Raw genomic sequence first — 16,952 nt, forward strand, 5'->3', positions numbered from 1 at the left:
CTAAAAATCATCAAACAATTATCTGATGTCTAATATTCTGGTGAAAGTTACTTCAGACTCGGAGCTACCAATTTCTATGAGTTGTTTTGGATTTACATCCAAAAAAAAAAAAAAAAAAGGGCAAAGATAATCTAATTCTAAGAGCAAGATTACAAATAGTCACACAGGAGAAGAAAAATAGGTTCACCATGCCTATGAAACAAAAAATATTCTGATGAAACTACTTATTAAGGAGCCACTGCTTTGCCAAAGTAATTAAAACCAATTTACTTTAAAATGCATTTTCAAAGACAATAAAAACAACTCATTTGTCAATCAGGTAGGGGGAGGATTTAAATTTGAAGCTAAAAGCTAATTAAAAAAAGAAATTATCTGAAAATCTTACCTGCACATCCTACACTACACGATACAAATTGTGGTTAGCTTTAGCTGAACACTGTTGAGTTGTTTCCTTTACAGGAATTTCCTCTACCTCAGTGTCATCATCCCTTCCTTTTTCAGTTTAGGTACACTAGGTTCAAAGTTTACGGGTAATTTTCTTGTAAAAAGATCAGGGGGGAAAAAAAAGTTTGCCTCTAGTAAGAGATCTAAGCATTCTGAGTTTTAAAATCTTTTACTTGCTTTGTGTCAAAAATACATTGGGCTTTTTAGTTTGCTTCATTTAAAAGCAGAAAGGGTAAAAGATTTATTTTTTTTTTTCTTTTCCAAATGCTGCTACTGGATGGTTCATAAAAGTGTGTAATATCAATAATCTGCAAGCTAGCCAATGCACAATACACAACACAGATCAATATTCACTGTAACAGGCAAGTTCTCCCTGCCTGTAGTCTCTTTCCACATGCACTGCAAGCAGGCATTATATGAGGGCTATTACTTTCTTTCTGTGCCCTCACAGTTTAGCTTTGTTGGCTATCTTAGTGGGGCTTTTGTAGGAGATAAAATGAATAGTCACAGCTGCCTGTGACTTCCCCATTGGACTGGCAAGGTAGGCAAACCTTTCAGCATACACAGTCCCAGAGAGTCCAGTCCCTCTTCCAGACTTCCTGTATGGACATGAAACCCTTAAATGACAGGTTGCACAGTGACTCTAACTACAAAAAGACGTCTGACAGCACTTTCTTATTAATGCATTACAATTCTCCCCATTTCAATAGAGGTCATGTGGATACACAGGCCCCTCAGATTGCACCAGACATTTCAAGACCAGTAGGACTTGTTTCTGCTTCCCTGGTGAGATCACTCTCTTTACTGCGGACTGAGGCAATTACTCTATTTCATTCAGGGTCCATAGGAAGAAGCTAGGAACGGCTTTTTGCTGTATAGCAAGTGAGCTCAGCATTGACTATGTTCATGTGCATATTCCTTTAGGCAATGTCCAGTACTAATATTTGGCTATTATTATTAATATTAATTATTATTAATAATATATTGGCATATATTAATATTAATATATGGCTACATTGGGTTCTGAGCATCTGGAGATATAGGATGTGTATTCTCAGATTCAACCACGTGTTTATCCCTTTGCCCCTTCCCAAACGGAGCTCCATATGCTTGCTGACTGTCTCCTCAAATACCTTCAGTATTTTGTCCCAATACAAAGTATATCTTTGGTTTATAAGTTACAGAACACTCCAATGTATCTTTGTAAGTTTCAGTATAAAGAGTTAAGCCTTTTGAAGGTGTCTTTTCTGAATGTGGAAAAATAATAATAAGTTTACTTATCTTTTTCCTTCAAGCAATTATGGACTGAAACATAAACAAAGTCAAGACTTCAGACTGTTGGTAAGAGAAGATGGATTTTTCCCAAAGACACACCTTACAAAGATAAACACACTTCATTCTTTTCAAGTGCTCATTGCAGTACTCTCTAGGTAATAGGTTTATTAAATAAATTCTAAAACAATTAATAGGTCAGTCCAATTACTAGAGCAGAATACAACAGAAACACCAGTCACACACAGTTTTGAAAGTCATGCTGACAAAACCACACCAGATGAATATCTTGTCAAGTAGAATCAAATATTTGACAGAGCCTCTGCCCCAATTCACCCATCCTGTTTTGTAAAAGTAATATATATGCTAAAAAAGCAAACTCATACAATGTTCTTCCCAGGCTCCTATTTTCCCCTTGCACGTTTACAAAAGAGAAGGTAAAAGTCTGATCCAGAAGTCCCTCTCTGCTTCCTTTCCCCTCACTCACTCACTTGTTCACTCATTCAGCAGACTTTATGCTACAGCTACAGGATATTGCAGGCTCCGTTCTCAGGAATGTCTTCCCAGCCCTGTGGAAATTCAAGTTGGGGATCCATGTCCTACCTTATCCATCTCACTTTTGCTTAAGCATTTTGTCAACCAAGAAGCAGAAGGGGAAATGTACCATCTCAGTATGTAGTCTTGTACTAGTGGGAGGAATTAAGTCTCTAGTTTTCTGGTACTATTCTGGCTTAACACATTCACACATACATCCTCCCCTCCCCAGCTATGGTTAACACTGAGTAGGTAAGAAAATTTCCACTCCAATTATTTTCTACACTGAGTCGGTGGTGTTGATTCTGCTATCACAGGAGGTGTTAAACAATATCTAAACACGAACTTCTGTCTGGTTTGTACTAGTTTATACAGTCAGTGGAATGGCATGTTGTCAAGTGTGGCTTATGGAACAGTAAGGTAATTCACCTATTACTCCCCTGGGAAATAAGAGAAGGTCTTGTTACTTAGCACAAATCTGCTGTACAGTCTGTCTTGGGTATTAGGGTGTAATAATACCAGTGCCACATGGAGGTACTAATAACTGAATAGAACACTTGACAACAGAAAAAAAGAACAAAGAAAATGCTCATAACTCAGACCTTCAAAACCTTTTCACTCTTACAATCTTTTTCATTGTTAATTTGGAAAGATTGCCTAGTACTTCAAATTCAATAGCAATCCCTTCTTGACTTTCTTGTTAGTCTAGTCCACTTACTGGAAGCCAAGAAATATAAACCCAACACAGATGACCACCACCATATTATGAGTTTTCTAAACTCACTGTCACTTCTAAATTTGCACAGTAGTTTTTTGTTGTTGTTTAAATAAAAGTCAGATTCATACTGCTTTACAAGCAGTTTTGGATCCTCTTACGGAACAGCATTCCTTCACCATAGTCAAAAAAACTCAACCAGCTACTATTTTCTTGCAATATATGTAGTCAACAGTTTTGTAACCACATATTGAAATAAGGTCTCCAGCAAATGACTGAAACTGATTTAACTATGGAAGTTATCAAAACAATTAGAACAATAAACTGTGAATTTATTTGATTGTCTTCCGTAAATACTTTAAGCCATCAAAGCACTGAACTTTATTACTTTTGTGTTCGATAGGTAATAATAAATATATTACACTGGACTGTTGTGTATCTCACTGATGTACATGCTATATCCCAGTAATAGAGGCCAGACGGAAGATAAAACAATGCAATCTAAGAGACAAAACCCTGTAATGGGATAATTATACATTTAGTGAAACTCAAAAATGAGACTATTGTGGTCTATCTGCAGCTGCTGTCACTGAAGTCCAGGAATTTGCATTACTGAACCACATGAAGCTGTCACAAGTTGATCAAAACTGGAACAGATTCTAGTGGTGTCTTTTTTCAATTTTGTATCTTATGTAACTTGTGGCTGTTGCAGAAAGCTTAGTAAATACCGTTTCACTCAGGCACCATGTTTAATTATAGCTACTAAACCAGAAAAGTATTTCCCAAAAATGCAATCACATTTGCTGTTTCAAAACACTGAATACGTTTTAACTATGTCACAAGCATAACACTAGAAAGTCAATGTTTCAAAAATTGTATTAAATTAACATAAGATTTAATGAGTTAAAAGTTGCCTCTTCCATGCAAGCTCATTTCTAAGTAATTTCTACGATTTTTTATTTTATTTTTTTTTACTTTCACCAAGAAAGCATGATTGAGAAGTATGACTTTAATATATAAGCACAGTTTTTGAGTACTCTTCCTGGCTACACTCATGTCTGCCAATCTTTACTTTCTTGCCTTTTTTTATGGCCTTTAATGAATCCAGGAATCAATCTATCAACTTCTGGATGTGACACGTAAAATTTCGGACCTTCCTGAACAAATCAATTACGTCTTTCCTCTACGCCCTGACATGTCCAGCATATAGTAACCTTGCCCTGCACATGCAATAGACACGTGCCCACAGTGTGTTACCATGTAGGACACCTCATTTTTGAGCTGACTGAAAATTTTCTGTTTAGTTTCTAGCTTGGGAAACGTGCTACTGACAAATTACTTCTGCACTCATCTTCAGTATAGCTGCAACATAACCAGCAAATCTTCTACCAGGACTCTTGCAGTTCCCTATGTACTCCAGCCCTTCTGCAAACCTCCTGCTTTCTTTACAATCTTTCTTTACAATCTTTCTTTACAGGTGGAAGAGATAGGATTTGTCCTGAAGCTTGGATACAGAGTGACATATTCTACCTCTCACCACATGTATGTAAAGAATGCAGATGACAATAGAGGAACAGAAGTGTTTGTAGTGCTTGCATTATTTTTCTTACTAGAGGTACAATTTTTGACACTTACTGCTGTCTAACTGCAGCAAAAATAGAAGCCACTGTTGTGTGGAGGGGGAAATAAAGTTTTATTAAGAGCAAAAAATGTAACAGAAATACTACAAAAATCACTGAAATGACCCATTACTTCAAACCAACTATCATGTGAAGTCACTTGTAAATTGACATACACAAGATTAGGCAAATCAGCACAACTACATTCTATAAGTCACATTAGCAGCTTCTTTTCTCTAGAGATTGGCAAACAGAAAGCAGGCATTTCCAAGCCCTGGTTAAAGTCAGTAATTCTGGATATAAGAGCACTAAGAACAACATCTGGCATTAACGTAGACTTAATTTCCTTCGTCTCCTTTTACCAAGGCATGGGCAGTGAGGATTAGCTATATCACCTCTCCAAGCTGAGGTGGGGAGTTCACATAAAATCCAATCTTGCTTTATAATAACTGATTCTTGTAGAGGGCAGGCTCAGTCCAAAGCTTTAAATAAACTCTGTGCACTCTTCATACTCACATTTGACAATTTAAGTTGTTAGGCAATGTGTTGATGACAACGTATGAAAAACAATGTGGCTGAGGAACAAATATAACATATTGGTTAAGTACCAGAAAGGTTACCACCATTTCTTTTAGTTTTATGGCCAAGGAATGGAAATGCATGGTACAACCAATGGCATTTCTGAAGTAGGGACAATCATTAGTCCTGCTGAAAAATGTTAAAAAGGAAACATGTTAAATGTTAAAACAGGAAACACTGGTGGAAAAGAACTGAACTTTGAGAAAGATTTAGAAATATAAAAGCACACTTATCTACAGAGTAGAAACCCTCTTTGGTAAAAGCTTAAGCCAGAGGAAGGCTTTTGCCTAAGTACCACAGTTTGACAGCTCTTTAGTTGCATGACAGAAATAGGGAGACCTCATGAAGCTGCTATGAAAGACACAAAAAATGTGTGTCTTATTCCTCTATTCCTTCTCATTTGTGTGATTAGGGGATATTTGAAAAGAAAAAAAAAAAATGTATTTCATTCTCATAAATCCCGAGACAGTTATAACATCCATCACTACAACTGTATTCTCAAGAGCACCAAGAAGATAACAGAGCTGCATGAATTAAATGTCAGTATCAAAGATATATCTCCTCAGAATTAGCATTAGTTGAATAAAAGATAGTTATGAGGGTGGGACGAGCCGTGATGGTCTCCTAGCAAAGTGACTGACGTTCTTCCAAAATAATTTTCCAATACTTGTTCTGTATTGGCGTTAGGAGGAAATAGAGTTCCATAGTTTCCAGGTACTTATATGTCTGATTGTAATCTTCTGCCAGGCAGCTAATAGTAACAGAGTATGATCATGATTTTGAATGACATTGCTAGGTTTGTTATTGAAAATAATGCTAGGTATTAATGTTCTAAAGGGTTAGGAATAGATGTATGTATACTGATCTCATTTTTGCATAAATCCTCTGCAGCTATCAGCTGAAGGTACCTCGGGATATGACGTAGATATTGGTGTCCATGGACAAAGTATTATTAGCTCTATCCCATTCCTCTCTTTTCTCTGCCAAAATGACAATTTACAGTATTCTCAGTTAAATTAGAGGATGAAAGCAAACTTTACCATTTCTCCAAATAACTGCCACTTAGCTTGTCTATACCACACGCAACTCAGGAGTGAATGCAGTTAGCCTGAGTAAATGTCTGATTCCTTTTATCCTTCCTTGTCTTCATTTTCACTTGACTTTTATGCTCAATGTTGCCTAAACCCTATATGCCAAGCTCCCTAGGGCAGGAGCCATTTGGATCAGCTCCCAAGCAAGGTTCTTAGGAAATATCAAAACACAGAACTGAGACCATCTAATTCATAATACTTTGTAAATACTTATAAATTCATTGAGAGGTCTCAAGAAGTATGCAAGTATAACTAACATCATTCTACAAGAAGGAAAAAGTGAAACCAAAAGGTTACGTGTTGTTCTTGGTGCCAGGTGTTGACGTATGCAGAATCAAAGTTCAGCTCCTTGTGTAGACTACTGAGGAAAATGTCTCTGGAATAGCATTTAGCACTGGAATTAACATCATCTTAGCCACTGTGACGTTTCTTATACTCTTCTTATATCTCAGACTTGGCCTCTTATGAACACTATCTCCCAAAAATAAGCACAGTTTGTGTTTTCTATTTGGATTTAGCAAAACTGGCAATTTTCTGCAGCATCTTCAATCTCCATAATTGCTATATGACTGCATTACAGTCACAGACCCCAATCCATGGTTGAGTCCCATCTGAGCCTAGACCTAGATTGTTACAGTGCCCTTTGGTGTTTGACTTGGTAGGTTTCGCTGGCATCAGGTACCGAAGATTCTTCCAAAACCTGGAATTCATGGGAAGAGATTTATCCTTTTTCCACTTCACAACCCTCTTTGATGGTAAAAGAGACAGGGATTCTGGCAAGAAATTGTAGTCACTTATAGGCATATATTCAATTAATATGATCTTAGTTTTCCTTTCAACTAGAGCTTTATGTAGTCCACTCTCAAGTTCATATATGGCTGTGTCAGAAATGTAGTTTTGGCTCAGTACAATGATTAATCTTCGACTTTTATCAATGAATGAATGGATATCATCAACAACAGCTGCAAATTAAAGATAAATGTGTTATTAAACTAAATTGAAAGGACAGGCATTGAATTGATTTCCTTCAACAATTGCGCATGTACCAAAAATGTTCCCCTTATAAAGTGACAGCAAGGAAACATCCTGCCCTTAAGACATTAATGTGCATTACAGATCATGAGTCTGTGAAAATGAATTCTCACAGGGCCAAAGCTTGTTCTCTGGGACAGATAAAAACCTACAGTCTCCAGCTACCTGAGACAGCTGTCTGTCAGTAGTCACATGGACTGAAGGTGACAGCAAAATTTATTCTTCTTCCAGCCAGATGTCTCTTTGTTCTTTCGTAATGGATACCGTTAGAGAGATTCCACACAAAGCCACTAGCAGCCACCTGACTATTCAGTAAATCTCAATTTACTCCTTCCTTTATTTCACTGAATCCCCAAATCTATTGCCAGTAATCCAAGGCTGAGAAGATCATCATGTGATGACAGAATGAGTTCCAACTCTGTCTCCACAACCATGGGACAATGAGATCTACAGAGACAACAGGTCTAGAAAACATGTCTTATAGGGACAGAGAAAGCAAACTGCAGTAGTAACACAATACAGAGAAAACAGAGAAGAGAAGAAGGCTGGAAAGGGTATTGCAATATACCAATGGCTCCTGTAAACAGAGGGAAACAATCTGTTTTCCATATTCACAGTGGATCAAACCAGAGAAAAGGAAATAAGCTAGAACTCCTGCAAGGAAGAATCAGACTGAACACTTAGAAAAGCCTTTTTTAATACTCAAAATGGATTGGGAAAGTTGTGGTATCTCTCTCAGGTTAGAAGAATGTGTCAGGAAAGGACACGTGAAGAGAAGATCCTGCCGTAGGAAGGAGGGTGACTAAGCTTATTGTTCTGTGTTTTTAACAAGAAAATCCAATTCTCCAAATAGGCCTTCAAACTAAATGGAATCCCCCAGTATCTTTTCTTTTCTTTTTCTTTTTTTTTTTTTTTTCTTTTTAAGCACCTGTAAAAGGCCATTAGTAATATAAGGAAACAAAATGCCATGTTCTCATGGCATTTTCTCTTATTTTCTTACCCCTATGGCTCCCAATGCATTCACAACATGCTATCAACTGCCAGACTGAAGATACAGACAAAAATGCAAGTTATCTGAGGATCTGAGTAACAGAACCATCAACTGCTCAGTGCAGTAAGCATGAGTTCACACACAGATGCCTGCCCTCAGCAAAAGCAGAGCAAGAATGCTATTACCATAAAGCACATTATATTCTCTGTGTTCTCACCCTAACTTTCTCCATGATTGCTTTTTTCACATTATTTTGATTGTGTAATTAAAGGTATGTATACATGTATATATGAATTCATAAAAATATATAAAATGTATAAAATGTATTTATGCTGCCTTTGCATGCAAACACAGCCTAGATAAAATGAATATGTACCATTTCAATGCATAGAACTTCTGTCAGATTTCTTTCTCATTGCAGACTTTTACATATTCATGAAAAGGATATGTCTATTTAATGACAAGAATGTTCAATACACTTACCTCCTCCTGGAGAGACATCTCTCTCAAATATGCATAACTTGTACCCAAAACTTTCTTCTAGTATCATCGGTAATATCTTCAAAGCAAATTCTCTCTCTTCTTCACTAGTAGAAGCACAGTCTTTCAGATAAGACACAAAAGCATCATATTCTTTTCCATCTGGAAAGAAATCACCAATTTTTGTCTTGTTGGCAACCGTTAGAAATACAGTATCTGATCCACCATTCTGGCTTACAAAATTATTGTCTCAGTATCAAAGCATCCAGAAACATCTTCCTTATTACAGACTAGTATGCTCAACATGTCTGCAACTTGATAAGAAAGTTATACAAGTCCTATTGCCCTTTTTCACAATGATTTTATCTTTCATCTAATGCTACCAAGTAGTTCTGTAGAACAGGTACTAAAAAAATAAGCTAGTTTATTATTTTAATCACTTAGAGTTATAAGAATATACTGTGTCTGGTCATATATTGGCCAGTAAATTATAAACATAAAATCCAAGTAAGACCAATTTAGAAACCAGGCTTACCACATTAAGCAATCTTTAATTGAAACTTGCAATAAAACTGTCTGGATTGATGCAATAGCATACATGGTTTTGAATCATAAACTATGCTTCTTCCCTAGCATGAATGGAAAAATAAATAACCCTGGCAGGCATAAATGACATTCACCCATTACTGAGAAAACTCCAACCACTGCAGCTCATTCAAGGTATATTCAAGCAGATTTAGAGACTGAGGAGGTCTAAGGAAATTAGGTACATATAGACAGCAAACTGCAATTCTCAGAAACACAGTCACAGAGTGAAAATTATACCCGGAGTTAGGTAATTGTCAGGCTTGCTCCTTAAGTCAAGGTCCCAGCAAAGTTGCTTGGTAAAACACTGGCAGTGTACTCTCTTTAAGTGCATTTAGTGACAAACCTATAAACACTGCAATGACCTCTACAGACAAGGAAGCATTTTAACCTCAAGCAGAAAGGCAACAGTGAGGTGAAAACAAATTTGGAAACAGAAACTAAAAATGGTCTGTCAGTTCCAGGGTGTTCATCCTCCCTGCAGATAGATTACCTATATACTTCCACATCTTTGCCAACAATTCTTCAGCTTCTGTGATGAAGAACACTGCATAATAAAGCATGCTGGATCAGCAGCCAAATATGTCCCTTCCACTGTCTGTTCCAGAGGCAACTTCCTGACTGTGTTCATCTGCTTTATTACCCCAAGGTGGATAACACACTAACTTGACAATCAAGTTCTCTTTCACATATTCCTCACTGTTTCAACTTACAAAACTCCTGGACTTATTTTGCCCCTTCCTCTATGATGATTGTTTTTTAGAGCTTACCAGAAGCTATTCTTTAATCAGCACTCTCTTTCAATGTCAGCATTAGCTAAGTCATACCTCCAGCAGTGTCATCTCTTCTGCATATGTTCCTGTAAAGTAGAACTAAGTCTACTCTGAACATCACACAGACAACTATCATGGCTATTAAAAGACATGGAAGTAGTACAGCAAGAATCATTCCAGTTGTAAATAGGTGCACTGGCAGATCTCGGGTGTTTTCTGTAAAAGAGAATCCCAGGAAATTAAGGCCTTAACAAAGAGTATTATAGGACAAGATTCATTTAGTAAATTCTCATGGCATCTTAAAATTACCCAAACTAAAATGTTTGTGTGAATTCTCTCCTGCCAGTATCTCAAGTACAGATGCATCCCATTCATCCTGAGATGGAGAAAAACTACAGAACATAGATTACTCTAAAAAGTGGAGATCTTGCATGTCTGCACACATTCTGCACATACATAAATGAGATGTATGTGGAATCAGTACTGAGACTACAAGTCCTCAAAGATGTACGGCATCCCAGACTGGAGGAATATACTGGGTCAACCACTTTTATGATGAGTTCTCTTCAGGATCTCTATCATTTTGTGTTATTCTTTACCCTTCACTCAGCCCATCCATAACAGCCCTTAATGACGCATTTAATCTCTTTGCCCAAGATCTTCTTTTGTTTCTGTCTCTATTCTCTTTCAGGCTTTTTAAAAGATTTATTTTATTTTTTATTTTATTTTATTTCATTTTATTTCATTTCATTTCAAATTGGTTTGTTCTATTATCCTCCCCTTTTCAATTCCAAATACAGGTTTTAAGTATTAAATCTTTGTGAAGTCCTTTATGAAGACATCATGTCATGCTCATTGTAGTCTGTATTTCATTTGTTTTATTATATACTACATCTTTTAAGATCAACTAGTCTACTTTCACACTTACAGAATTAAATATTTCTTCTCAATAAACTTTGAAAAGTTCTAAGAGAGATGGAAAACAAGCAGAGTATGCCCATTTGCCATGAATCTCCAAGCTGTATGGACTACAGATGTGAAGTTTTAGTTCAAAGTAGAGCTCAGCTCTCAGCTTTCCTAAGCTAGAAAGATAGAGTCCCTGACTGTATCCTTCTGAGAAATTATCAACCAGAATATGTGAGACATTAACAGGAATATCAAAGACTACCTTTTCCATGAATGAAGGAAAGAAAAAAAAAAAAAAAAAAAAAAAAAAAAGCTGCTTAATAAGCAAAGTGGCCCAAATAAGAGACTCTGGGTTGCACTGAGGTTTGCGTAGTCAACCCTGATGATCCCACCAATGTGATGTGCTGGAGAAGACAGGGGATGTTTTATCATGGAATCTAACAAACTGCTGCAAAGGGATCTGTCAGACAGAGCTTAGCTCAGCCTCCCCCATCTGTATCCACACCATCATCGGTTTAACTGTGGAGCCCTCGCACAGTTAGGGCTGATGTAGCAGAAGGAGAAGCAATCCCCACTGCCCCATCTCAGAGCATAAGGAATCACTCAAAGAGCTTGTTAAATCAAACCCCAGAAGAACCAGGGTCTTTACCAGCACACATCCATATCTGGATCAGTACCCTGCTTCCTCTGTTGAGAGGCTGGCATGATTAGTAATTAAAAACGAGAAGTTTTTAATAAATGTTTTTAATTAATGGTTAATTTAATGGTTCATAGATAATACTGTACCTTTCTTCAGTTTCACTATTTTTATTTTCGTTGCTTCATCAGCTTGAAGCTTACAGGTGAAATTGTGATGTAAGTCCTCATCTCTTACTTTTTTAATCCGTAGTAGCCTTGTGACATAAAACTTGTTTCCCAAACTGCAAGGAGGAATGGTGTTAGCAACACTATCTGCATAGAAATCTACAATAAGTTGAGAGGCAGATTTTGAGGAAAAGTATGTAGAAGAACCTCAGACATTTTAATGAGTTTGCGGTGCACAAAATATAGGAATTGATCACATACATCAGAAGTTCAGTATTTTCTGGAAACCTACTGTAATTTTTTGAGTTCTTCTTCACATATCAAAGGGTCATTCTTGGGGATATCTGAGCATTTTTCTGGAAATGTTTCATTAATCAACCAGTAGAGGCTGGCATCTTCTTGCATATCATAACCCAAGAAACCTGTGCAATTGAGTATCTCTTCTTTACCTACACAAAGCATAACATAAGAAGATGTAGTCAAAAGTGACATTCATGTTCACAGTGCAATAAAATGTCAGCTTTCCAGGTCTCATATCCAAGCAGATAGGTTTCCTTATGGGCTTAGTAGCCCCTTTCATATGTGTGCCATGATGGCAGTGGCTTTGGCAACCAAGCACAGGGCTCTGTTGCACTTCACTGTAGAGGGAGAGTCATCCACTCTTTTATCTCAGATTAACTGTAACAGCCAGAAAAGTTTAAATAGGCCAAAGCATTTCAGACTTCAGAGAACAAAACTGTGTGCTGCAGGCAGAAAACAGGAGCGTACCACCAACACCAGTGCCCCAAGGACATATAGAATAAGTAACTAGTAAGGGGAATGATTGATGATGATAGCTAAACTGTATACTACAACGTAAGAAGTAACAAAATCTGCTAGCACCCGTGCTGACCTCTCACAGAGAAATTCTCTTCCCAGCACCACACCTGGAAATCAGCATAATCCTGAATGCATAAATAATATTTTTATTTATGCTCTGTATAGCTGCTCTGTACCACTCCAAAACACTATTTGGAAGTGTAAAGGAACAACGCCTTAGATTCTGGTTAATTATAAAAAAGAGCAAAAGTAAAAAGACAACAGTGCACATGGGAAAATAAAGGGAAAGATCTGGATCTGTGGAGTGTAAAATCTGATGATCTGCAAGGCATTTGAATTTAAACATTGTCATGGAAAGCTTGTCCTGAGGTTAGCTATAACATTGCATCACCATTTCTAGGTTATGCCAGCACCATTTCCAGGGAACACATCCAGAACACATTTCAGTAAACCACAAAAGCCGCACATTAGTTCTTGTTCAGGACACTATGCACAGATGCCTTCCAGTAAGTCAGCATGTCCAGGAATACTTTGAGAACATACATTATAAACAGACTTCTCAAGATTTAACAGAGTGGATGCTTCCAGTGAAACTGCTTAAGAATCTTTAAAGCTAGATCAAGATGAAAATGTGGCACCCTTAGATTTAGACCTTACAAATCCAAATCACATTTGCACAGATTGAAACATAGACCTAAAAGAATATTATTATCTACCTTACAACTCTAGCCTTTTCACTGTGCACAACAGCTACAAAAGTTTTTTTTGTTGTTGTTTTGTTTTGTGTTTTTTTTTTGTTGTTGTTGTTGTTTTGTTTTGTTTTGTTGTTGTTTTTTTTTTTCCCCAAGGAGATCCTATAGGGCACCATCAGGTAGTTCAATGATCTTATCAAAAAATCTGATCAAAGCATATAAAATGTAGAAGACTTATGGTTCATAATCATTTGATGCTGAACCACATTTCCATGTAAGGGTTCGGATGAGCAGAGTAAGTGATAAGAACTGTGTAGGAACAGTGCTCTGGGAGACTGGGAGACATAAGGCGATATAGGATTGGGGTGTTGGCATTAGAAAAAAGGACCTACCAGCTGCTCTTTGTGGGGTGGAAAGTAAGCCAACATCTGGTGTCTTAGCTGAGCAGATGAGATACACATATGAGCCACAGAGGTGGTGAATATGTGTTTGCAGAAATGTGCGAAGACTAAGTAATCAAATTGGAGAATCCCTCAGACACAGGAGAGCAAAAATACAGGTGAAGTTATATTCTTAAGAATTACATACAGCCTCTTAGATGCTTTGTGGTCAAAATCTTGGATAGTTTCCAACACTGTGTAAAGCCTACAGACCATGTTATCTAACCTTTTCCCAGATAAGAGGACAGTCAATTTTTTGGCTTTTGACAATACGACAAATTCTTTGAAACAGTAACAGATCCGCATGCTTGCATTGCCAGGACTGTCATCCTTCACGTTTCTCATTTCTCTGCAGAATGATGTCCTTGACTGCATCAAATATTAAAGAGATTACTTATTGTTGCTCACTGGACAAACCAGATATATTTCACACATCATTCTGTGGGGTTTGCTGTCTAAAAAGGGAAGTCGTGGTTTATCATCACTGTCACTTTCTCTTGCTGGTCATAACAACAACCTAATCTTCGGCCTCTGTAAGGGTGAATTTAATGTATATCAATCATGAAATCCACTAAGCAAAATGTAACCATATGTGAAGATAGATCACATCCAGAATGGTACACAGACAATTAGTTCAATCAGACTTAACCAAACAATCAAGTATAAAGAGATCTGAACAAAATCTTATATATGATGCAGCTAAAATAATTAGTTCTTGAACTAATCTGATACCTATTTCTGTTTCAATTTCTTCATCGCGTCCAACTATCTCCAAAGTGACAGCCTCTGGTGCATCTAAAAAAAAAAAAATAATTACTGATATTGAAGTAACAGCTTTCTTAGGTTCTACCACAGTAAAAATGACATTTGCATTATTTCTAAAACAAACCATATAGATTCCATTTGATTCAAGGAGAAATATCTTGACCTGTTATCTGGACCTGTCATTACCAAGCAGTTTAAAAAGCAGTATGTCCTGTTGATTTTTTTTTTTTTCACTTGCATACATGTACAATATAAAGTTTGCAATGGTTGGAAAGGCTCTCTCACAAAACTCTTAGTAAGTTTGTCTGACTTACAGCAAACAATTTTGAAAAAATTACAACTTCAGGGAAGACATACTAAATACATTTTTCCAAACTGGTAATAAGTAATGTAAACTTCTGGTTTTTATTTTTAAATTATTGCAAAATAGATCAGATTTCCAGATCTGATCACCTTTATATATTTATTTATTTATCAAATAACTATAATTAGGGGATAATGAACCATATCCATAAACAAATAAGTTTAGCAGGGAATTTTTTCCGTAGTAAGGAGAACCAAAAGCATGCTTCGAAGTTTTCAGAAAGTTTTCTTACCCTCTTCTACTACCAGCTTAATTGTATTTGTGCTGTGGTATATCCTTCCATTATGACTGATCAAAATTTTACAGGTATATATACCAGAGTGCTGAACTGTTAAGGTTTTAAAATCCAGTTCCCGTTCTGTTTCATTTTCATAGTTCTTACAGTCCTACATCAATAAATGCAGAAAATATTATTCTGTAGCAAAGATATATTCAAAACCTTAAAAAAGACAAACTTTATTTTTGAAATAAATCGTCACCATCACTCTTTTATTTTCTCAACGCCATTTACCTGACCCAAAGGAGGTGAGGCCCAGTGTTTAGTCAGGGTCATTTAAACACAATCTCTGAATATTCAACCCATTAAAAGTAGAGAGCACTATAATATGGTTCTGGTCTGAATTACCTTAGATTAAGAAGGGAAATGGTCACTGGTGGAATCAGGGAATTAACATTTCCTGGATGCATACGTTTGTTACCAGGCTCTTGTACAAAAAGATGTGTTATCATCCCTCTTTTATCTCAGCTTCAAGGGTAATATGAAAGCTTTCAAAAATTTCACCCAAGGATATTTAACTCTAAGGATGGCTGCTTCACCTGTCTCATACAATATTAGTCATAAAAATATTAGGCATCGATATAGTCAGCCATGAGCAAGGTCAGTCCAAAGCACACCCCTTTACTGAGGAAAACATATCCATCAATGGTCCTGCCCTCTCAAGGACAAGAAAGGAGGGTTGTGTCAGGCAGAACACGGATGCCAGCACTTAAGACACCAAAATCCTTTCCTGAAGTTGATTCAACATGTACATGAAGGAATGGTGTTACTCCAAGCAGGGCACACGGAGAGGAATAAGGAGCACTGCTCAAGGTGGTGAGTAGGGACAGGGTGGAAGAAACCTAGTCAGGGTTCCAATGGCTGAGCACACCAACACTCAACAGTTACAAAAGCTTATACAGCTATTGTCTATGCCCGGGCAAAGACTGGTCCAGAGAAGACCAATGATTTGCCTAAACTGAACTAGATCTGCTACATTTTGGAAAAAATGTTCAGAAATGGCAAAATGTAAAAGTTTTTCAATTACTTTACAAGCACAAGCCAACTGTAAAAGAAATATCTTGGCACTTAATTTAATGTCGGAATAATACATACATTAACAAAGTAGCTAAATCAGCCAACAAATGTGCACATCAGATCTATTACCATTCCAAACTAACAGTAATTTCTGATTGCAGGTTCATTTTTCTAACAAATCTGAAAGCACATAGAAACTTTATTCTCTGTATCTGTCTAAAGGCTTTTTTTCACCAAAACCATGAGAAATTAAAGCGTTATAAGACTTGTAGATGTTTCTAAAAATCTTCATAATTAATTTTTCCTGCAGATGTTTTTGATCTACAGCCAACGATTTGAGCGATTACCTTGTACCATGTTACACTGTCATTTTCATTGACAGACAAATCACTGCATTTCAGTGAATGACCTGTTCCAGCATTTTGAATTTCGGTTGTCAAATGATTTTTGTTGAAACAGCTGCTTTTATTCCTTTCAAGCACATTCAAGGTCCACTTCTGAATTGTGAAATTTTGTCTTCCATTGCTAGGAAAAAACATTTGTGAAATCAGTGTTAGGAGCTTTTTAAAGGAATATAGCTCATAGCAAAACAAAAACAAGTTCTTTAATACGTCTGTTAGGTAAAAAATACATCAGTAATGAACTGGTTATTTACATTCCCCTTCACTGCTTTTCCAATTCCAAATGCATTATTTCTCACAATGAAATAGGTTATCCAAACTAAATCATCACAAAACACTTGACAATAAAATT

The 16,952-nt window shown here is 36.8% G+C and overlaps 1 protein-coding gene across 11 annotated transcripts in view; it reads right to left on the reverse strand.

The window, feature by feature from the left end:
* Positions 1-16,952, reverse strand: part of LOC311434006 (interleukin-18 receptor 1-like) — a 43,695-nt gene that overhangs the window by 15,778 nt on the left and 10,965 nt on the right. For 6 of the 11 annotated variants that reach the window (XM_084513782.1, XM_084513780.1, XM_084513778.1 and 3 more), the window contains 7 exons: positions 16,547-16,724; positions 15,138-15,291; positions 14,509-14,571; positions 12,118-12,274; positions 11,808-11,941; positions 10,170-10,331; positions 8,761-8,919 (listed from right to left, as the gene is read on the reverse strand). In XM_084513782.1, the coding sequence (XP_084369908.1) occupies positions 8,761-8,919; positions 10,170-10,331; positions 11,808-11,941; positions 12,118-12,274; positions 14,509-14,571; positions 15,138-15,291; positions 16,547-16,724 (1,007 nt within the window). Of the gene's footprint in view, positions 1-385; positions 432-2,207; positions 2,240-2,319; positions 3,196-4,634; positions 7,217-8,760; positions 8,920-10,169; positions 10,332-11,807; positions 11,942-12,117; positions 12,275-14,508; positions 14,572-15,137; positions 15,292-16,546; positions 16,725-16,952 lie in introns of those variants that run through there. The other 5 variants (XM_084513777.1, XM_084513776.1, XM_084513785.1 and 2 more) reach the window with 5 other exon arrangements.

Source organism: Aythya ferina, assembly GCF_964211825.1.
Source record: "Aythya ferina genome assembly, chromosome: 1".
NCBI classification, from domain to species: Eukaryota; Metazoa; Chordata; class Aves; order Anseriformes; family Anatidae; genus Aythya; species Aythya ferina.